Genomic DNA, 22,745 nt, shown 5'->3' with positions numbered 1-22,745 from the left:
AATGGAAGTTATAACTGCCAAGTTTAATCACCCTTTAACATTTTAAACAAAGCAAAGAATTTGGCCGTTGAGATGAAAATTATTCAGCCTGTGTTCAACCAACAGCTACATATAACCATGGGTATGGTTAATGGATTTATTTGTTGGTTAATATATAGCAAACAAAATGAAGTTTTTTTCTAGCACAAGACTTGGATGAATAATGAACCCAGGCTACACTTAAAAATAGTACAACTTGAGGAGGTTGAAGCTATAGACACCTTAAACTTCCTTAAACTCTTTCTCCTGTTCAAGCATTTAATTGTCTTTGTGTTACACGCTACACAAGTTTATGTTATCTGCACGCATGACAAACCAAATGTGGGATATTGTTAGATTGCGGCGTAAGTATTTCACCACAAGGATTACAGGTATAAAATTAATTGGCTATACTCAAATGTACTAATGTTCGGGAGGGAAGGTGGTGTGTGGTGAGGTAAAACAAATATATAGAATGTGTGTGTAGGGTGAGTGGGGCGAATTAGGACTACATGAAAACATAAAGACCAATATCTACTTACAATTATGTCATTCCAGGGGCGTCGAAAGCTTTTTGTGATTGGTACGGCAGATCGAAGTGTGGCCAACTGTTATAATTATTGGGGGTACGTTTGGTAGGTCAATCTACGCTACGCGCCACCGGTTGGCGCGTAGCGTAATGGAGAAAATTTTGAAAAAATGCCTCCCAGATTGCAGGAAATGGTACTTCCCGAACATGAAAACAAGACTCCTGTCATGCCAGAGTAGTCACATTAGCCTACTTGCCGTCATCATTATTGAAAAAGGTTATTTATTTTTTGCCATTTTTTTTTAATCCTATTTTTTTTCCCGTGAATATTGGTCCGGCGTTCACCGGACCTGCCGTACCGGCTCCGACGCCCCTGATTCCCATATTAAGTCCACTCCGACAATTGCTACGCCATTCCTTTATCAGATAACTAGGTAATTTATATGATTGGAGGATAGCGAGAAAGATGAGAATACACAAACTGTATACATATCCTCAGTGTGCGTAAGCCAACCCAACACATTTTTAGTTGAACCGTACAGACTGTATTGCAACCAATCCCCAAAGTTAAGAATTATGAAACTGCCAACAGTTGATAAAATTACCTTTTGCACTGGTTAAGTCCTTATAATTATTTGAAGAATTTCGTGTTGGCAACAGAGTAGTTTTAAATACTTGTTTATAGGTGACCAATTTTTGGTCTTGTCATAGCATATTTTGGGAATATTGCTAATTCAACTTTAAATCAGTAGTATTCACCTCGGGACATGTGCACCACATACAGCTTGCGGGCGGGTGAGGGGTTGAGGCGGGTGAGGTCGTGAGGGCGTGAAGCGGATGGGCGGGGGGGTGGTAAGAGGGGTTAGGGGAGTCAGCTGCGGCCCGCGAGACCACGAAAAAGCTTGTGCCTTAGCATCTGTCAAGTATGATGAAGCAAAAATGTATTTCTATTTACTTAATTTCAATTTTTCTCTCTCAACGAACACGCTTTTTTCTTTGTTATGCAATACGGTATATAATATACTATAGAGAAGCATACGGCGCATACAACATACATATCATTATCCCTTTTAAGCCAAGTCACCCAGGAAAGAACCTGGGCACGAAAAACCAAACAACCGAACGACTGATCCGCTCTCAACCCCAGTCCCCTTGCATCGGGACTGTGACTGTGTGATCATGGTCAGGCGTGTATCACGATTCCCCTCGAAGGGGAACGGATACTAGACATATACATATTATTATAACCTGTCTACATAGCGCTATATAGTACTATAGAATGCTAGTTTATTGGGGTGCCGATATGTTGCTGGTTGATGTACTTCGAAAAGTAGATGAAACAAGTAGATTGATCTTTTTTTCGAACAATTATATTGAACCCCCATCACTCTTCTTCGCATACCAAGCAGTATTGAGTGCCATTTGGCATTTGTCGTATACTGTTTGACCTCGTAGTTACAAGAACCATGCTTAGTATTTCGTTAATTACAGAAGATGCCAGCAAAAAAAAATTTCTTAGGTAGCCTCTTAGTTAAAGATAAGTGTCCTAAGGCAAGGGTGTTTTTCATCTTTTGTATAGTATACATCTGGAATGCAAGCTAAGTACATTTCCAATGGATGTAGAAAAATATCATAAAATCTCTCAAACAGTGGCGTAGGAAGGTACTTTTGAGTGGGGGGCTGAAGACTGATGGCCGGCCTGGGGGAGGGGTCTATGGGGAGGGGTGTCCCCCTCCCCATAATTTTGCATTTTCACCTTACCTTAGATGCAATTTGGTGCTCCAAATGAGATTTTTTTCTCATTTGGAAATGAAAAAGGGGTTTTCTGACTTGCGAAGCGGGGGGGGGGGGCGGAATGATACTTCCGCCCCACCATATTTTCACTGGGGGGGCTAGCGCCCCCCAGCCCACCGGTTCCTACACCCTTGCTCTCAAAGATAATACATGTCAAGTGAAATAATAAGTCACTGCTTGATATAGTTACAGTTGAAATTCAAAGAGATGTCACTAAAATCAGACTCGTCGCAGTCATAAACAACCTTATACCATGAACCTCAAATCATTTTCCCCATACAACTAAAAATAACATATATATGTATAATGTACGCGGTTGTGCTTGAAACATGTAACATACGCAATGTTATTATCAGTGCATTGATTCTCTTTTTTTTGGGGGGGGGGAGTTGAAAATTGAGGTGGGGGAAGGGGAGGGTGAAGGGGAGGTTAACGTTTGTAAATGGGGAAGAAAATGGTCAAAATATGTCAAAAGCTACCAAAAAGGAGTTGATGCAAGGCAGGATAACATACTACCTGTTTACTTGAATCTCCGCGTAGTAATATGAAATACACCAATGTTGATATCTATGTAAAAGATCTTGGGATTAATGCCGGCAGGAGCCATGTCAATTGGATAACCCCAACTCTGAACATTGAGCTCATGCTCAAATAATCCCTTTCACGTTTGATAGATTATATATAGGTGACATTTCGCCTATAGTTCCAATCTTAATATCATAGTTATATTTACCATATGATTTACGCGATTAAGAAGCTACAGTTCATTTCAGATTTTTTATATAAAGTACTATTTATTTGAAATGTCAGGATAAAATTGCAACCGTCTATATCTTGAAACCGATTAGCACATAACTAATGAACTCAATGTTCATGTATTTGCATGGTATTACTTTTGTTTAGGCATGCGCATTGTTAATAAAGTCATTAATGAAGGGAGAATCAATTACTCTAGCATTCACTCCTGACAAGCTAATCGACCAAGTTACTTAACAGCCTCTCCTTACTAAAAAACACCATACGTCATGTTAAATCTACCAGATGGCTGGGTATTAGTCCTTGAGAGTAAAAATTCACGAGAGGACACAGACCTTTTACATGGTGAATATTTAGTCTTATACAACGGTTCAAATTCTATCACCAAAAAAAAAAGGCAAAAAAATATTTCACACTAGTCATGCGCTTTATTTTACTCTTTTCCTTTCCATAGAAAGCCAGAAAGCTGTTCAGCATAAGTACTAAAAGAGGTGGCCGCTGTTATAGAGTTCGTTCTTATAAAAATTTGCTGGTCAGGGTTATTTACCAATTAAAGTCTTTTGAAGATGCTTGAAGGGATGATTGAAAACTAATTGATAAACTCGACAGCCAATGAAATTTTACGACACACATGTCTACAGGTTTATAAGCTGAGTTTGCATAAGTGGGTGTTAAGTTTGGTATTAACCCGCAAAAAAAAAGTACATTAGACGAATCTTTGTGGTGTGCGAATTGGATCAACATAATGCATGGATACTTTAGCCTTTAAAGCATAATAGGAATTCTGTTTAGAAGAGGCGACATCCAATCAATCAAATTTTATAGTTAGGCGGACAGATTTCGTCACGGTGGGATTGTGTCTACGATGGATGTCTTCCGTCGATATTTCGTGCTGATTTTCGTCATTTTTTGGAACTTGTCTCGAAGCTGTTGCGAAGCAGAAGATGTGGAAGGTAAGATTGTTTTTTTCTTCTTATTAGGAAATAACTTTTGCGCCAAAACCTTTTGTTAAATATATGTCTTAAACTGAATAAATAAGTTTGTTGTGCTTTCGAAAAAACAATATTCTGGCAAAACTAGAAATAGAGTGTACAGTTAGAAACATGAGTACATTAATACAACCATTGTTCTGTTCTGTCGGGGTATAATACATGATACAAGTCTATAGGCAACAGTAGGTAACGAGTTCGCATTGTATGTTCTTCACCTTATTTACATAAACATTGCAAACATACTTTATAATATATCATTATCCTTTTGCGTTAGTACTGTTTGTAAACTTCCAATTAAAATCGAAGCCAGTCAGTTTTTTAAGGGAATCAGTGCCAGTACTGGTAATTAGATCTGTTTGGGCAGTGGTTGTTGCAGGGTTAACCGGACTCATGTTTCTTTACCACAGAAGAAGGCTATATAATAAAATCACGGAATGCTGAAAATAATTCATTCGACCAACATATCGTCGGAGGAACATTATATAACAAATTAAGCACTAGGTGGAAATCTAAGAGCAAAATTATTTTAGTATAGTCAAATACTGTAGAAGTCTGTTATAGTGTAGTAGCCGATACGGTATATATATAGTAGCCTGTTACTGAAGTAGTCTATAGCTGTAAATAGCATATATTTATAGTAGCCTGTTGATGTAGTAGTCTACTAGAGTAGTATACAAACAATGAATGGTTTCCATTCCTGCAATATTGCAAATATTTCATTCGTTGAAAGATGTAATTTGTTCCATTCAACGAGGCGCGCATTTAATACAACACCCTCAAATTTGGATATAATTGGATGTAAAATGCACTCATGCAACAGATTATTTTGAACAGACAGGTTTCTCTGCTCTCTTACCGTTGAAAAAAGTGCTATCAAAAAAGTATAACACATGGTTCTATTTCATAGAGTGCAATAGAGCGGATTTTGCATGCAATCGACGAGCAATTGACCAATCAAATGACCAGAATACAATTAGGTGTTGTATAATAGCAGATATTTATAGAAGCCTGTTACTGTAGTAGTCTATATAGTAGCCTGTTACTGTATAGTATATAGCTGTTACAGTATATATTTAAGGTAGCCTGTTACTGTAGTAGTAGTATATAAATGTAATATCAGATATCATGATAGTAGCCTGTTACTGTTGTAGTCTATAGCTGTAATAGCATATATTCTAATAGTAGCCTGTTACTGTAGTAGTCCATTACTGTGGCAGTGCACTATTATGATCTGTTACAATATAGCTGAATATTACTGTAGTAGCAGATATTTATAGTAGCCTGCTACTGTAGTAGTCTATTAGTGTTACAATAGTTGAAAGTTACTGTTGTGGCAGATATTTATAGTAGCCTGCTACTGTAGTGGCCTATAGCTGTAATAGCATATATTTATAGTCGCATGTTACTGTAGTAGTCTATTAGTGTTACAATAGCGAAAACTTACTGTTGTAGCAGATATTTATAGTAGCCTGCTACTGTAGTAGCCTATAGCTGTTATAACTAGCATATATTTATAGTAGCATGTTACTGTAGTAGTATATTAGTGTAGTAGCAGATATTAAAAATAGCCTGTTACTGTAGTAGTCTATTACTGTGGTAGGGCACTATCATAAGGGCACTATCACTAGGGCACAATCATAAGGTCCCCGGTTCGAGTCACTCCCAGATTAATGTATGTCGTCCAGTTACAGAGTTGTTGACAATTAACAATTCATAATCATGGACGTTAAATATGAATGTGAGAGACTGACTTCGGTCAGCTTGCGGATTTGATAAGCCAATTAGGCTTCTTCGCGAGTTCCTGCTTGCAGGAGGATCTAATATACATACATATACATACTATTATGATTTGTTACAATAGTGGAATATTACTGTAACAGCATATATTTTGTTTCTGTAGTAGTGTACTACTAGTGTAGTAGCATATGCCTGTTACTGCAGTAGTCTATTACTGTGGTAGTGCACTATTAAGATCTGTTACAATAGTGGAAACTGACTGTAGTAGCATATATTGATAGTAGCCTGCTACTGTAGTAGCCTATAGCTGTAATAGCATATATTTATAGTAGCATGTTACTGTAGTAGTATATTAGTGTAGTAGCAGATATTAATAGTAGCCTGTTACTGTAGTAGTCTATTACTCTGGTACTGCACTATTATGATCTGTTACAATAGTGGAATATTACTGTAATAGCATATATGTATAGTAGCATGTTACTGTAGTAGTCTACTAGTGTAGTAGCATATATTAATAGTAGCCTGCTACTGTAGTAGCCTATAGCTGTAAATTGCCTGTAATAGCATATATTTATAGTAGCATGTTACTGTAGTAGTCTATTAGTGTTACAATAGTGGAATATTACTGTAGTAGCAGATATAGCCTGTTACTGTAGTAATCTGTTACTGTGCTGGGGTGGTGCACTGTATAGTAGCTAGCATATTGACGTAGTGGCTACTAAATTGACCTGTATCTCTATATAGTGTGCTGCGCATGAGATAAATCGAAAGCATGAAATAGTTGCATAACCGGCTCAAACTTTGATAAGTAATAGGGTGACTTTGCTTGATATTTCTCCTCTGTTTATATTTCTGCCTTTTGAACAGCTTTCCTTAACGTTGGTGAAAAAGTAACCATGATGACAAAAGGTTTTCCAGGCAATTACGAAAATGACCAGTCTGAAAGATGGCAGTTCACGTCTGAAAATGGATTCTTTGTCAACTTTATTTTCTTCGAAACTGAATCCTATGACAACGTGATTATAAGCTTCGGTCCCGACAACGAAACCTTCACCGGAATCATTATACTTAATGGTAACGATGTCGATATTAGTGGCACTTATGTGTTCACTGAGACCGTGCTAACCATAACATTTGATAGTGATTCTTCGGTAGTATTTCGCGGTTTTCAAGCGGAGATTGAAGGTGCGCCAGATGCGTCATCCATCAGTAAGTATTGCGTACGCTTCATAGGATATGGATTGTGGAATATGGATGGATTTTTTGGAATATTTTCACCTAGTTTAGTTACTTTGTAAACTGTACTTTGGTATGAGAGAATTCAATATCAACGATTTGCAGTATAATGTTACATGTTAGGCCTAATTGTTAGATCATTAAATGTAGGAAGAGAAATATGTGTTCTGTAATGAAACAAATGGGTTGCGGGGAGTGGGGGTTGGGGGTGGGGCTGGGTGGGGGTGTGGGTGAGGGAAGGATGTAATTATAACCTCTAGTCTATTTGATACATAATTATCTTCAACATGTAGCTCTGTTGTTATCACTGAGTATCAATCTTTCATTCTTATTTTAATATATTTTAATATTTTTAAATATATATTTATTATCCCTGTCGTGGAGGTGATGAATGTGACATTAGAAAGTAGGTCTAAGAAGAAGGAACCTTCCCATAACTTGAGGAAAGGAGTTCTGCATATTTTCAGCTTTTGTGCCATCATTCCTGTCATGCATTTTCCCTCAGAGCAATGCGATGGATGGTTACTCCTCTCGGAAGAAATATGTGACAAAATCGTAAATTGCGGAGATTTCTCCGACGAGAAAGATTGTCGTAAGTATATACAACTGCGTATGCAGTATGATACTGATTTTGGCAGCGCTAAACAGCCACAGTTATCTGGTCAAGAGAGATCAAAGTGGGATAAGTTTGTCGGGCATTCAAACCATTTTGTTTGTTCTATACGTAATGTTTCAAGTGAAAATTCCTGGTTTCATCGTGTCCAGCAGCCTGCGTACGAAAAGTCTTTGGCGTATTTCGTTTTTTTTTGTGATAGGTTTTGATGTCCTTCTCGATTGCGACTTAAAACCGCTTATTTATAAAGATACACATTTCCACTCGTGGTGCTTATATATTCGATTGATACAAAGAACAAAGAAATCCCGACACACAGTTTGAGATAAATGTAGGAAGGGGGGGGGGTGGTGGTGGTGGATTGATACCAACATTCAGAATTGTCGCCTAGGCACCCATCGTGTGAAAGTAATTGCTGTCAACATTATTGGGGAATCTCCCAGGTGTCGGAGGGCCATGGAACGGCACATTTATTATTGCAGTTTTTCAGAAGATCAGGATCGCAACCTTTACCTTACTTTATTTTTGGCCACTAACCTGAATACTAACATCATGTCTATATACGGCGGATTAGTGTTATAGAATATATAACACAGTTTGTCGTTCTATTCGCCATGTTCATTGCTGGTCAACGAGACTGTTATACATACAAATAAGGTATACGTACAACGGAAGAGCATACGTGCCATTGTATTCATGATGAAGACAACTTGCACAGCATGCATGGTTTCAAATATGGCAATTTCGATTTCTAGTTCATTTATTATATTAAAAGAAAATATGATCTTCTCTCTTTCGCAGCTCTTCTTAGTGTAGGTGACACCATCTCTCTACAGAGTAAAAATTACCCGGAACCATACCCTAACGACAATCGCCAGACTTGGTTTTTACAAGTAGAGGGTTCCGCTTCTTTGCGGTTTCAATTAATATACTTCGTGCTGTCAGAATACTACGATATACTGACGATCGAATCTAATATCAGCCTACACGGTGACCTTGTATCGGCACATCGTGAATTACGTGGCAGCGTATCCGATTATGTCTTCTATACACATGGAGATACATTGGTTAGCTTCACAACCGGTTATTACGTCCCAGGCTTTGGACTTAACATAGAAGTAACGGTGGTAGAACCAACAGGTTTGCTCAAAAACTTTTACTGCGTTTATTTTCACGTCGGGAACTTTTTTTTTCATATGGAAAGTGTTTAGATTAAAAAATCAAATGAAAATTATCTAGCATGCTTAATTAATGAAGATGTTTAATATCCTGCATCGGTTAATAATAAAACTCATTTTTGAAAACTTCAATTTCAATTCAATTCATAAGACTTTATTTCACGTACGTAAGTATGCAATGGTTGCAGCGGTGGGATAATGAAAACACCACCATATGTGCATAAACTGCTTCAGATCGTAAAAAGATTTCACTATGAAAAAAATCATTATATAAATAAAATGATATGAGTAAGAGAGATAATAATAATAATAATCAAAAACAAAGACGAGAGACCATTGTCCATGGAAAAGATGGAACTCTTACTTAATGATATTGCAGATAAAACTAGCCTTTTCAGCAAACATTCCGATGAATATGTTACCCAGAAAATACGCAAGTGAAATAAACATGGACAGGCACAACATAATCATGTTGTTTATTTTGTGGGAATTAATGCCAGAGCATATATTTTTGCCTACATTTTGTGGTAACACTTTCATATTATATCTATGCCGAAATAGCTTGATTTACAGAATCTGGGCGGAATGCTATTTTGTTTTAAGTGATTAAGTTAATGACGGGTGGGATGGAGAAGGATGGGTTGAAGGTGTCAGCATTTTCGGGACTAGCTATTATTTTGTGGGTGCATTCTCTGTAGATACGTCGACTGAGCTTTGTTTCTATGGAGACCAGGATCAATCAACTGATAACTGTCAATACAAGACAAGATGCGAAGACTTCGTCTTTAACCAATGTCGTAAGTAAAACCTAATTATTTATGAATTAATTTGTTTGTTTATATATATATATATATATATATATATATATATATATGTGTATATATATATGTATATGTATATATATATATATATATATATATATGTATATATATATATTCGGGGGGCACGATTTGTGCTCGACATGAACCATGAACCATGTTGACCTTTGCCCACCACCAGTTTGGTAACATACTGCGTGTTTTGAACATTCACTTGCAGTAACGCACATGTATAAACTCAGTTCTGGAGGCGACGATCAGTTCCAATACAGAGTCGATCGATGAAGAGTAAACATTGCGATTCGCTCTCTATTACCTTCCTCCAGGAAAAGAAGATTGCCACGGAGATATGCATGGCATAAGAAAATATTGCATTGTCTTTTTTTTCATGATACACTTAAGTAAAAAATAAAACACATCAAAAAGAGGTCCTTTTTTACTTTGTTGTCAACAAGGTCCGAAATGGCTCTCGACGCCCCTTGTCCATTCATTTCATAACCATATCCAGGAAAACCTAATAAGACCTTCATGAACCCAATTTTGTTTTCATAGTTCATTTGATCCTGCACTTTATTTGTGTTCTATGTTGCTTTCAACAAACTGCCAAAATAAAGCCTGAACTTTAACCTTGTGTGATTGTGTCGAGGATGATAATGTTGTCTTCAGACTTTTTGTTCCAGCCTATCATTGTCACGAAGTGCTTTCAACTTGTGTATGTTGTTGACCTATAGCCAGGGAGTTGTACTTGAATAAAAAACTAACTACCAGTGAGAACAAAAGCTAATAGAGCGAACCACTTCATTAAAGCCAAGATTGTTTGCTGGAAATTATTACCGGTACCATTTCAGTGGTGTTTATACTTGTCCAATGTATCAATAAAACACGTCCTCGTTGTGGCTTATTTGTGGTAAATATCAATTGAGTGGAGCTGATGGAAACGTCACGAAAGAACTTGTACAATCGTTAGAGACGACAGACAAACAAATCGGTTTTTTTTTTAATTGAAAGAAGAATGGGGAGGGACAAGTTTTGGATCAGAAAATCGCAGATCGGACGCGGTACGGACGCGAACGCGGACCGGACCAGACGAAGACTGGACGCAGACTGGACGCAGATTGAACGCAGATTGGACGCAGATTGGACGAAGACTGGATGCGGACCGGACGAAGACCGGACGCGAACGGGGACCAGACGCAGACTGAACGCAGGCCGGACGCAGGCCGGACGCAGAAAAAGCATAAGAAAATCAGAGCTACATGGCATTACACAGGCAATATGCAATATAGCTACGATTAGCCGTACATGCATCGAATTAATTAAGGTTATCTCATCTTGTAATTGTTTCCACCCAAATAGAAAAGGAAAAAAGAAACCTACCTACATATTACTCTCTTACATATGAATAACTGTTAACGGGTCAGGTCAGGTCAGGTCATTGATAGCCATTCAAATACATCCACGCAGGTATCAGACGTGTCCATTATGTGCCCCTTTTCTAGAAAATAGCGAACAGGATTCACGGTTTCCTATTCCATAAATAATTTCTCGGCTTCGTAACCGAATGAAATTTGTGCCGTCTGTCCTTTGATGACCACTGCACTATTAAAGTAAGTTTGCAGGTAGTAATGGCTAACTGCCCATACGGCAACTTCAAATAATATTGCATCGCTTGACCGGAACTAGTTGATTAATTTTACATCAAGTACTTGATCAGCTGTTACGGAATTCCTTGAAACTGTAGTGAGTTATTGTAGTGTGTAGAGTTGTGGTGAATTATTATTATTATTATTATCATTATTATTATTATTATCATTATTATTATAAGATAACCGAAAAACCTGTTTATTCGTAGTAGTAGTAGTAATAATAATAATAATAATAAAGACTTTCTAATTTAAGAATTTGAGAAATTTTAGAGGCTTTTTACTGATAGACGTATTCAAATGTCGATAGCTCAATTCTGAACTAGAACTAATACTTAGTTATCTTGCGCTGGTACACAACGCTTTGGGCAGCTTAAAGAATAAGTGTTTCATACATCTTTATGAAAGGAAAAGAGAAAGAGGATAACTTTTATGGCAACAAAACTTCTCCCAGTACTTTTCTGATGGGCAATTCTCTGGAAAATTAAGATAATTGGTAACTATGCATGGTGTATCGTGTACGATGTGGGAACACATATCTAAAACGATATACGTGCGTACAGACTTGTGCAAGCTTCAGAGTTTCGGAGATTTGATCAAACACAACCATGATACAGTGTTCCATGCTGTCGATTGAGCTGCACGTACCTGTGTATATAGTAGTGTGCTGCTTGGGCTATCGGTCTCAATCATAATGAACCGTTAGTCACGAAGAGTACAGTGACACTGTGCACCTGTACGCAGAAGTGTGTATGGTACAGAATTTATTGGGTTTGATCAGGGAGTTGTTATGGAACATAACAACTCCCTGGTTTGATCAAGCAAAATCATGAGACAGTGTTCCATATAGTAGATGGCGCTGTTCAGCTGCGTAGTATACTCGAGTATGGTATACTGACATTGCTAGAGCAACAGTCAATTACACCAAATTGACCGTAGACATTTGCATGCACGAACTTGTACACCTATAATTTATCCCACTTTAATTTTTCTGTCCCCTTGTTTTTAGATGTATTTACTGATACTTCAGAGGACGCCCTCATAGCCTCACCTGGTTACCCATTTGCGTATGACAACATCGCCCGCACACTCGTTTGGATAGTGGTTGGCCCTGCTGATACCCGAGTCGTGGCCTCGATAGAGGCAGCATGGTTGAGAAACGCTGAACTTAAGATAGGATATGGGTACATAGATGATGACGTGGAAACAACTCTCAGAACAGTCAAAGCATTTGAATCAGTAAAAGTCTCTTCGCCGACAAATACTTTGACGATCGTTTATAAAAAGAAACGAGAAAGTTACAATTTGGGATTTATTGCCCACGTGACGTCTGTTACAGGTAACGATTCATTTATCGAATCAGTGGATGATATCTATAGTTAAACATGCCAGCGGTTTGTTGAGTTGATTATAGCTAATAAAAACAAAATCCACCCTCGCAACTTACAGACAAACGAAAACGTGAATATTGCAAGCTGTTGTAGTAGTCAATGGAATGAGTGTAATAGTCACATATCATTATGGGTAAATATATTTTGTAGTTTCATATTTACAAAGTGGCAGTCAGCAATCCGTGTTACCGACATCGGTGAACAATATGTTGTAATAATACACACATGCATGATATTAAAAACTCTTTAATAACTGAGCACTTACTGGCGCCATCTAAAATGTCATGTTAGACTTACCCAAGTCGTTTTCTTACCTTCTTTTTCCTATGATATGACATGTAATATCTATGATCGTATATCCATTTATAGTTACACATGTTTGCTTTACTGGCGGATGAGCGTGCCGGCACCATCTGTAGCCAGGTTAAATTGATTCCTGTAAACTCTGCGATCGTTGCAATTACTTTTAAAGGAGAAACACAAATTATGATCTCCTAGTCCTGAAAATAGTGTCTCTATAGGTATGGATCATTTCTTAAAACAGCTTGGCCAAATGCTTCTTTTCCGTGAACGATCATAAATATTACTTTAAAAAAAGAGTAAGGAAAACATGTACCTCTGGACAGGCGCGGCGGAACGGAAAAATTATTGGGGGGGGGGGCTAATGTGTGGAGACTATCTAAGCGGAGCGCCACCATCGGTTGGCGCGGAGCGAAAAATTTTGGGTTTTTTCAAACCCCCAGATGGCCGGAAACGGCACTTCCCGAGTGTTTTATGCTGCGAATACCTAGCCCTAAAATATGGGTCTCAAGCCTGCAATTTCTCAGATTGCACGTAAAAGTCTGTAAAAACATTGTAATTTGTATATTCGATGGTGTTTTAAGAGAGTAGCTATTACTCGTAGTGTACTCGCAAAGACGTTTTTGAGTGTAGTAAGGGCAGTGGCGGAGCTAGGGGTATTGGTCAGGGGGGCAAGAATGGTCTGTAGGGGCGCTTTCGATACTATCTAAGCGGAGCGCCACCACAGGTTGGCGCAGAGCGTACAGTAAATTTTTGAGTAAAGTTACTCCCTAGATTGCAGGAAATGACCCTTTCCGGGCCTTGCTAATTTGCAGATAAACGGAGAATAAATAGGTGTCGTCGCCATTTTGTCGGAAAATTACACCAACAGAATATGACAAATGTCAATAGGTATATGAGAGGGCAATAAAATAGTCAATAATCGCGAATAAGTTAAAAGTAGTGAAAAGCTGAAAAGGGCGCCAGCAGTCCATTTGAGTCCGTCAGGAGGGGGGGGGGGGATCCGCCCCCTGACTGTATATATGGACGCTCCGCCACTAAGTAAGGGGATGTTGGAGAACTGGCTGAAATGAGGCAAGTCATTGGCCTAAGACGAAGTTGTGTTACGCTTACCGGTACTCACACTAACTGCTTCCACTTTTCACGGGGGGGGGGGGGAAGACGCGGTTGGGGTGACAATGTGGTCTATAGCCAGGGGACGGTCCGAGGGACCAGGGTCCTCAGCAATTACTAAAATTATTACACCTATATAGTATACGTGTGCATCGGACAGATCGACAAGTATGCATTGAAAAATGGGCACATGCACGTTTCGGAGCCTTGGTAAATATTGGGGGGGGGGGCTTATCACGCATTTGCCCCCTCAACTTTTTCATTGGGGGGGCTGAGCCCCCCAAGCCCCCCCCCCCCCCGGTTCCACCGCCACTGCCTCTGGATCATTGTAATCTGACACAAAGATGATTTATAACATTCGAACCAAACACATAGGTCTACTATCCGTTCCTTTCATATGTTGATACATAGAACTGTATATCATACCTAGCATTTTGGTACAAGAAACTGGTCACTATAGGTAGACAGATGTCATGGCAACGAGATCTTTGTCTTATTGTTTGACGTCCTCTACAATATTGTGTTTTTGTTGAATCTTACTTCATCAATTGTGTTTATTTCTTGTTTGGGGCCTCTTTAAATATATACCATTTCTTTTATTATTTACTCCTGGTTTAGATGGAGTAACGTAAGCTACCACAATTGTAAAAGAACTATTGGGCAAGATCACTGTTATTGACTCTGCCATAATGACGCGTCCTCATAAAATATTAGTGTTTAGTTACAGCAAAATAAATTTGAGACAATCCTGTCAACAATGCAGGGACAACTTAAGCTACACATAGCGCGGTGCATTGGTCGTTTTCCATTCACTTTGTATTTATTCCTCCCGGAATTCGTACGATCACGAACTTCACCTCCTTCAAGTCACACCTGAAAGCGCATCTCTCTCAAGAGCACTACTAAGATGATTTCTAGGATTTTTTTAGATTTTATGTTGTTTTGTCGTGTTGGTTTTTAGGTTCTAACATCAATTGGAATTATCACTTTTTAGCATTCAAATTGTAGATCTTGTAGTCATTCTGTTTTATCGCTTTACGCTCCACCAGTACTTTGAATAGTTTTTCGATCTCATATTCCTGTATATTTCTGTAGATGGTGTATGTATTTACTGTTTTTTTCTATTTAATGTTTTATGGCATTGTATTTTCTAGGTTGTTTGTAAAGCGCACAGATGCATCGCGCGTAGTGCGCTATATAAGATTTTATTTACATTACATATTTAAACTGCCTTTCACTTTCAGATGTTAATGTTCCTGAATATTGTGATGACATCACTGAGACAATTATTCTTCCGGTAGATGAAACTTTACGTCAAACTGTACAAAACAGATCCTGCTTATGGACTGGCATTTACAAGATGCCAGATGCTGCCTCTCAGATATTCTCTGTCATCAGATTCGACCTCATGCAGCTGAAAGGAGTGGATGGACTGGATAACTTTGTAGCTATTGGAGAAGGGATGAATCCTGACGACACATCTAGTGTTCTCTTTAACCACTCTAACATTCATCTTGCGTATGACTTCCATCTTCAGAGGTTAAACATTCAAAATGGAGCCATTTGGATTCAGATTCATCAGCCGAGAGTTTATATTACATTCGCCTTCAATATATCTCTCTCTCAATCAGGTAAGATTGAATTTGAGCGACCATCATTTAACTTCATACAAATAGTGCACCAAAACCAAACACACCTATCATTTTTAATGTTATCATACGTTATATCTAGAGCAGGGGTTCCCTGACCGGGGTGCATGGACCCGCAGCGGGTACGTGAGTCCATCCCAGGGGGTTCGTGAGACGTTTCTGATAGTCAAAACTAGAGTACTTTTTGTTGAACTAAAATCTGATATATCATTGAATTTAGTAATGCACAAAAGGCGTTATCTATCGACAAACTCTGTTCGCGTTCCATACGCATATGTTGCCGTAGTAGAACCGTACCGTGCATGTGATAAATAACTGAATTATGAAACAGACATAGGATAATACGCGTATTATAATATAATAATGACTCAGATCGTGTCTCGAAAAGTTTGTGGTTCGTGGACAACTCTGACATCCACAGGGGGTTCGTGCACGATGAAGTTAGGGAGACCCTAATTTAGAGTGAAGCAGCCTTATCGCAACATCTGGAAGATTAATGTTTGTAGTGTTCATTGACCAATATTATAGGCACATGGAAATCATTGCCATTGTGTTATCGACAATTCATAAATGCCTAAACCAACTTTCTGTATACTGGACCAGTCTCGAATGCGATTCGACCTGGTTGGTCAAAAAAAAGTTTTGAAATGTTATCTTTAGAAATTTGTTCATCTGTTCTTATTTAATTGTCTTTTCCCTCCATTTTGAAGTGTTTGAATTGATTAAATTACCAAAATTTAAGAACAAACGACACTGCTTCATTCGTATTTTTTCACTCTTAATGTTCGTGGGAAGAAAATTCATTTATGAATGGGGATAAAAACGTGGGTACCCGGTCTTAAATTTGATTTGAGACCTCTGATGACGTCATCGAGAAGGGCATGCAGCTGACCTCGGCTATCGCCTCGGTCCGCTCAGCCTTCTCGATGACGTCATCATCGGTCTCAAATCAAATCTAAGACCGGTTCCCCTCGTATTTATCCCCTAAATGTATATTGCTCTCCGTTACATCTCGAACAGGTAGGTTGGTATACGCATTTATTGTTAGATAGTTAAATGTAATAACGATAGATTGCGGTGGTACAAGATGCATTTTCGGCCTAAGACTGGCATCGAATATTGATTGTTTCGGGCATTTACACTACGATCGGTCTCACGGTATAGACACAAAACTAGGCCATGTTTATCCGCACTAGTACACTGAGCTACTCGAGTAGGGACAGTATGGTAGGCTTGCAACGTCTGGCATTCGTCGTGGAACATGTCCTTCGTGGTTTCAGTAACTTAAGTTTCACTTGTCGCTACAGATATCGAGAGATTTAATACTGAAGTTAAAACTGGTATGTTTATTACATGTGCATTCGGTAGCCGTTAAGGTCAAGGTTCATGCTAGCATAGTAAGCAAAGTAGGCCCTAAATGAACTATATGTTGATCATGTTAAAAGTTTCGGCTTCGCCGAGCTTAAATTTCTTTGAAATTTGTTCATTTCACAGCCCAGTGTGAAGATGGGCAGTTTACATGTGATGATGGGCATTGCATAGGATCCGAAGGGGTAACTAATGGGTTGCCAGATTGTCTTGATGGGGCTGACGAAGATGAGAGATGCAAGTCACTTTAAACCTTGTTCTGTTTTTTGTTTATTCTAGATGATGTAGGCTACTTTTCATATTTTATGTGTTTTATCTTTCGCATATTTTACAAACTTCATGTATTTTATACAATTGTATGCTTAATTGTGTATGTATTAGTACTGTACATATTATGTATGAATGTCAGTTTATATATATATATATATATATATATATAAATGAAAATCGTAATGAGTTGGAAAATCAAGAACAGTGAAAAAACTTCCAGCCTCCACCAGGATTCGAACCCGGGCCTTCCGCATTGGACAGTTTATATATATATATATATATATATATATATATATATATATGTATATGTATATATATATATATATATGTATATATTTGTTGCTTTAGCATTGGACAGTTTAAATATTTTCGAATAATACATACCTCACATTTATGTTGTTGCATATCAATTGTTTCTATAACACATGCATGCTGATCATCTGTGCATATTTCACAATTCCTTTTTTTCCCCCATAGTCGGTTTTCGTGATTGCTTTGGGACCTCTAATTTCACAAGTTTAAATTTCACCACTAACCCCGACTGTTTGCCGTGGGATAGTGTTGACTTTCTCGAAACAAGAGGTAAGACAGACAATTCACCACGCTGAGTACTATAAATATAACGGAACAGTATTTAGGTAAAGTTGGTCATGCAAGCTCCTATATGCATTCTTGAGATAGAGATGGATAGAGAGACCTAAAATGGTGGCGTGAGGGGGGTGTTGGAGGATCAGCCAGTCATCTTCAACAAGTACTTTAGCCCCCCCCCCCCCAGTAGCTTCCTTCAGGGAGACAATTTATTGCTGATGTAAAATTCATTGATTTCTGAGAATGTTTTGGAGGGCCAGAATTACTACCAATGAAAGTAAATTTCCTAGAGTATATAAACTATTCATTTTTTAAACCTGATTTACAAGCAAATGGAACACCATGCAGCACCTAGCTTGGTTGAAATTAGAGAGGGTCTGTTATACATTTTCCTTGCCATTTGTCATATCTTTCACATCTATATAATCTCACTAATCCATGCTGAGAAGTAGATATTAAACTTTCATGAGTGAATTAATGTTTATAAACCCATAACAAATTGTCTTTTTTTTTTCTTTCTCATATTTATAGGTCTACCTGAAAACTTCTGTCGGTATATTGGCTTATACCATGATTACCCATTCTGCTTCACCTATAATGTGTACTATGACTCACTCGAAGTGAACGATAATTGTGCAGCGCCTCATTGTTTTGGTAATTATTCACCGGTTTGTCTAGGTTTTATAAAACACTAGTGCCTACCTATAGCATCCATCAACTAATATCTATCCAATGGATTACAAACAGTGCCTATACTACAGTACACCTACACAACGTGAAAAGGAACCTATATACACGGCCGAATTACAACTTGTTTGGAAAACTGAATCATCACTCGACTCAATTCGTTTTGAGTCTCATAAACGATTTCATAGTTCATCAATAGAACTTGACATCTTCATATTGGCCCGGCCAGTTGATGTTTCTGTTGACGGTCTGATGCTCTGGGTTTTAAAATGAATAATTATTTTATTGATGTTTCGGTAAATGTTTATTCATATTTCATATTCTATCACAATGCAGTTCATAAGTTTTACTGGTCAAGATTTCACTGCAGATAATGAGGAAGAAAGGAAAACAGATAAGGAAGATTTAACATGTCATTCCAATATGAAATAATTGTCCTAGCTTCAGTTGATTGAGATGTCCAGATTCATTCCAATATGAAATAATTTTCCAAGCTTCAGTTGACTAAGAAGTCCGATTCATTCCAATATGAAATAAGTGTCCGAGCTTCCATTGATTATTTAAACATGTCTGAATTCAGTCCACAATGAAATATGTGTCCGAGCTTCGTTTGTTTATAAGGCAAAAAAAAAAGGTGAATAAACTAAGTCGCCTAATTAAAAATGCTAATTTGATCCCTTTTGGGAGGACAAGGAGAAGAAAAAAGATGAGGAGATGGCCAGGACTGAGAAAGGGTGTGATCGATCGATCGGCAGTCTTAGTTGAGCAATACTAGCCTGGTAGACGCAAGGAAAGTGGTAGAAATGTGAGCAAACTGTACTAGGTGTTGAATTTTTTGGAGAGGTGGATAGGTTTGCAGCATCTTGCAATATGAACCTTACTATTATCTGCCACAGAGAACAAGTCTTCAGAAAGTGATGACTTCATTTTTCTATGTCTGTATAACCTCATAGATCGAATGGGTTGTTACTATGGAAACGGTGAAGACTACCAAGATATGGCCCATTACACTGAAAATGGATTCGAGTGCATTGATTGGTTAGATGTACCGACTGATTTGCTTAACAATAGCATCAGCTTATCATTTGGTGAGTATGATGTGTAATGGTCAGAAGAATTAAGGACAAGAAATTCTTCTGCGCCGTCATGGTTTCCATCATTTGCTCTCTCATGCTTCTTCATCATTGTTATCAACAAAATCATCATCGTGATGACCATTTTTCTCCATAAATTACTATTTCGCCATGATAGGCTCCGCATTGCAATAGTTATAATAATCACCCGACCAATAGTTGATGCCATTGTTTATATTGTGATTGTCATGATTGTGATGAACTTTGTTATTGTCATGCATCATGGCCATGACTGGTAGTAGTACATTGTAATAGTTGTGGCCATTGCAATAACAATAGCCATATGTTGTAGTGTTTACACGGGTCCAAAAATCGGGAACCGGGTACCCGAGGGCCGTTACCCGTCGGGTATCCGGGTACCCGGAAAAATTTGTTTACCCTCGTGTATCACGATTTTCAAGAAATTACATATTGGATGCTGTAATAAATGCATTATATTCTCTACTGACAATGTTTTCATGTTCAAATACGTAGGTGTAAGATAAGGTATAAAATCTCCCTCAATAATTTTTATTTGCTTCTGTTTCTTTCATTAACTTGTTAATAAATTAATTATTTAATTTTAATTAGCATTACTACTAACATCGCACTGCCGCCGCTGCTTATGCTAGCTAGTGCACGTCTATTGGATCAAACCATATAAATATCCAATTTAGCTCTTAAACAGTTTTTAATACTACTACTATCTATTATGCAGGGACAGGGTTCGCATTAGCCGCGAGATTGCGCGATTCGTGCAATTTGATCGCATTTGGAATAAACGATTAGTAAAAAGCCACTTGCGATTACTATTTTTTAGTTATCCCGTCTATAATCCATAAACGTAAAATTCCTTGTCAGCCTTTCCTTCTTTGAAATAAACGAATGAATAAATAATAATTTCTTCCACATGGTAGCCTAACACCACACTAAGTCAATGAAAAATCTAGCTAAGCCTAACCATCTGTTTATCTGCTGGAGTTGTGACGTAGTTATAAGACATCCATGGAATACTTTCGTTATTGCAGTTACGTTCGACCACATGGTTGCCTAACACCACACTAAGTCAATGGGGGTAGTCTAGCCTAGCCATCTGTTTATTAGCTGAAATTGTGACGCAGTTATTAGATATCTATGGAAAGCTTTCGTTATTGCTGTTATCTTCGAACACATGGTAGCCTAACAACACACTAAGTCAATGGGAAATCAGCCTAACCATCGGTTTGCAATTTTTTTTTTTTTTAAACAATCACACTTTGCGTATGATTCGGGTAATAAATTAGGAACCGGGTAGTATCACGTCGGGCGGGTACCCGGATAACCCGTGCAAACACTAATATGTTGCCATTATACATTACCAGTTTGCAATCATAAATAAAAAAAAAAAGCAAAGATGCTTTTATATGTTCTCGATATACAACATTGTACGTAACCAGTTTGTAAGTACTAGAATCTGCAAAGATGCTCTGTGTGTTCTTGCTATACAACATTGTACGTAACCAGTTTGTAAGTACTAGAATCTGAAAAGATGCTTAATTATGTGTTCTTGCTTTACAACATTGTAAGTAACCAGTTTGTAATTACTAGAATCTGCAAAGATGCTCTGAGTGTTCTTGCTATACAACATTGTATGTAACCAGTTTGTAAGTACTAGAATCTGCAAACATGACAATAAGCTATATGTATCACCTAAGATCCATTCCCTTATTTCCCTTCTTTGATTAAGCTGGTCCTCTTGTCAGATTTTGTTTTCAAATGTTATTCTAACTGAAATCTTCTCTCTAATTGTTTGGGATTGTTTGGAAATATTTGACCAATAGGCTATAAATAGATTCAACATGTTTTGTAGCCAGGAAGTCATGTATAGACCTCTTTCTTTTGTCTGGCCTCATGCAGTCCTGTGCCATCTGAGGTAATTGTCAATAAAACTTATAAACATGAATGAATCATTATTTTGAAAAGAAATATGTGTTTCTTTTCATTTTTGGTTTGTCGATCTGTCTGTCTATTTGAATGTTCACTGATTTACCGGGAATGAAACTTGCATATGTTGTCATTATATATTTCTTATTTCTATTAAAATTTTGCCTTTACAGATTTTCCAGACAATTTCTGTCGAAATCCAAACAGCCAAACCAAACCATGGTGTTTTTATCAATCAGCCCCTGGCAGTGTAGAATGGAACTTTTGTCAAGTAGACCAGTGTAAGAAATAAAAAAATCTTTCTTTAATCTCCTTTCAGCTGTTTGCCAAGAACCTACATCAAAGTGAGATCTTTGTATAGTAATAAAAAATAATAATAACTAAGATTTATAATGCGCTAATTATAAACAAAATAGTTGTCAAAAGCGCCATACATATAAATATGAATAGAAAGAAAAGCAAAAACAATAATGCAACAATGAAATATAGTTACAAATCAAACTGAAAAATGTTTAGCATAGAGGTAGGTTTTTAGTTTAGATTTGAAAAGTGATTTATTAGGTATACATTTTAAATGGTTTGGGAGGGAATTCCACAATTTGGGACCAGAAACTGAAAAAGCACAGTTGGTCTTAGGTTCAAGGAGGGTAATAAATTTTGACTGACGGGTGGCACGCTTGTATTGATTTACTATTAGAAGTTCTGAAAGGTAGTTTGGAGTTAAATGATTATAAATACAATTTTGGATTAAAATAAGGACTTTGAAATGTATACGCGTTTCAATTGGAAGCCAGTGTAATGCTTTAAGAAGAGGGGTAACATGTATAAACTTAGTTTGCTTGAAGGTAAGTTTGGCAGCCCAGTTTTGAATTTTTTGCAAACGAATTACCAGATTTTTTGGAAGGCCAATGAAAATTGAATTACTGAAATCAAGGCGGGATGTAACAAAAGCATGGATTAATTGCCCCCCCCCTTTCTTGGGAGAGATATGGTCTATAGCAACCATGGTCAGTAGAGAGAAAAACTGAAC

The 22,745-nt window shown here is 37.7% G+C and overlaps 1 protein-coding gene across 4 annotated transcripts in view; it reads left to right on the top strand.

Annotated features, from left to right (window-relative positions):
- The window catches only part of LOC139962788 (uncharacterized), a 65,275-nt gene that overhangs the window by 1,588 nt on the left and 40,942 nt on the right, over positions 1 to 22,745 (top strand). The window contains exons 2-13 of one of the 4 annotated variants that reach the window (XM_071963111.1): positions 3,552 to 4,050; positions 6,694 to 7,035; positions 7,568 to 7,654; positions 8,477 to 8,815; positions 9,552 to 9,650; positions 12,324 to 12,653; positions 15,363 to 15,749; positions 17,262 to 17,372; positions 17,883 to 17,987; positions 18,525 to 18,647; positions 19,634 to 19,768; positions 21,889 to 21,996. In XM_071963111.1, the coding sequence (XP_071819212.1) occupies positions 3,963 to 4,050; positions 6,694 to 7,035; positions 7,568 to 7,654; positions 8,477 to 8,815; positions 9,552 to 9,650; positions 12,324 to 12,653; positions 15,363 to 15,749; positions 17,262 to 17,372; positions 17,883 to 17,987; positions 18,525 to 18,647; positions 19,634 to 19,768; positions 21,889 to 21,996 (2,254 nt within the window). In that variant the 5' untranslated portion in view covers positions 3,552 to 3,962. Of the gene's footprint in view, positions 1 to 3,551; positions 4,051 to 6,693; positions 7,036 to 7,567; positions 7,655 to 8,476; positions 8,816 to 9,551; positions 9,651 to 12,323; positions 12,654 to 15,362; positions 15,750 to 16,378; positions 16,392 to 16,759; positions 16,788 to 17,261; positions 17,373 to 17,882; positions 17,988 to 18,524; positions 18,648 to 18,690; positions 18,977 to 19,633; positions 19,769 to 21,888; positions 21,997 to 22,745 lie in introns of those variants that run through there. The other 3 variants (XM_071963114.1, XM_071963113.1, XM_071963112.1) reach the window with 3 other exon arrangements.

This window comes from Apostichopus japonicus, chromosome 21 (genome assembly GCF_037975245.1).
Source record: "Apostichopus japonicus isolate 1M-3 chromosome 21, ASM3797524v1, whole genome shotgun sequence".
NCBI lineage: Eukaryota > Metazoa > Echinodermata > Holothuroidea > Aspidochirotida > Stichopodidae > Apostichopus > Apostichopus japonicus.
The sequence above is the reverse complement of the archived record's forward strand: the minus strand, read 5'-3'. Positions and strand labels throughout refer to the sequence as shown.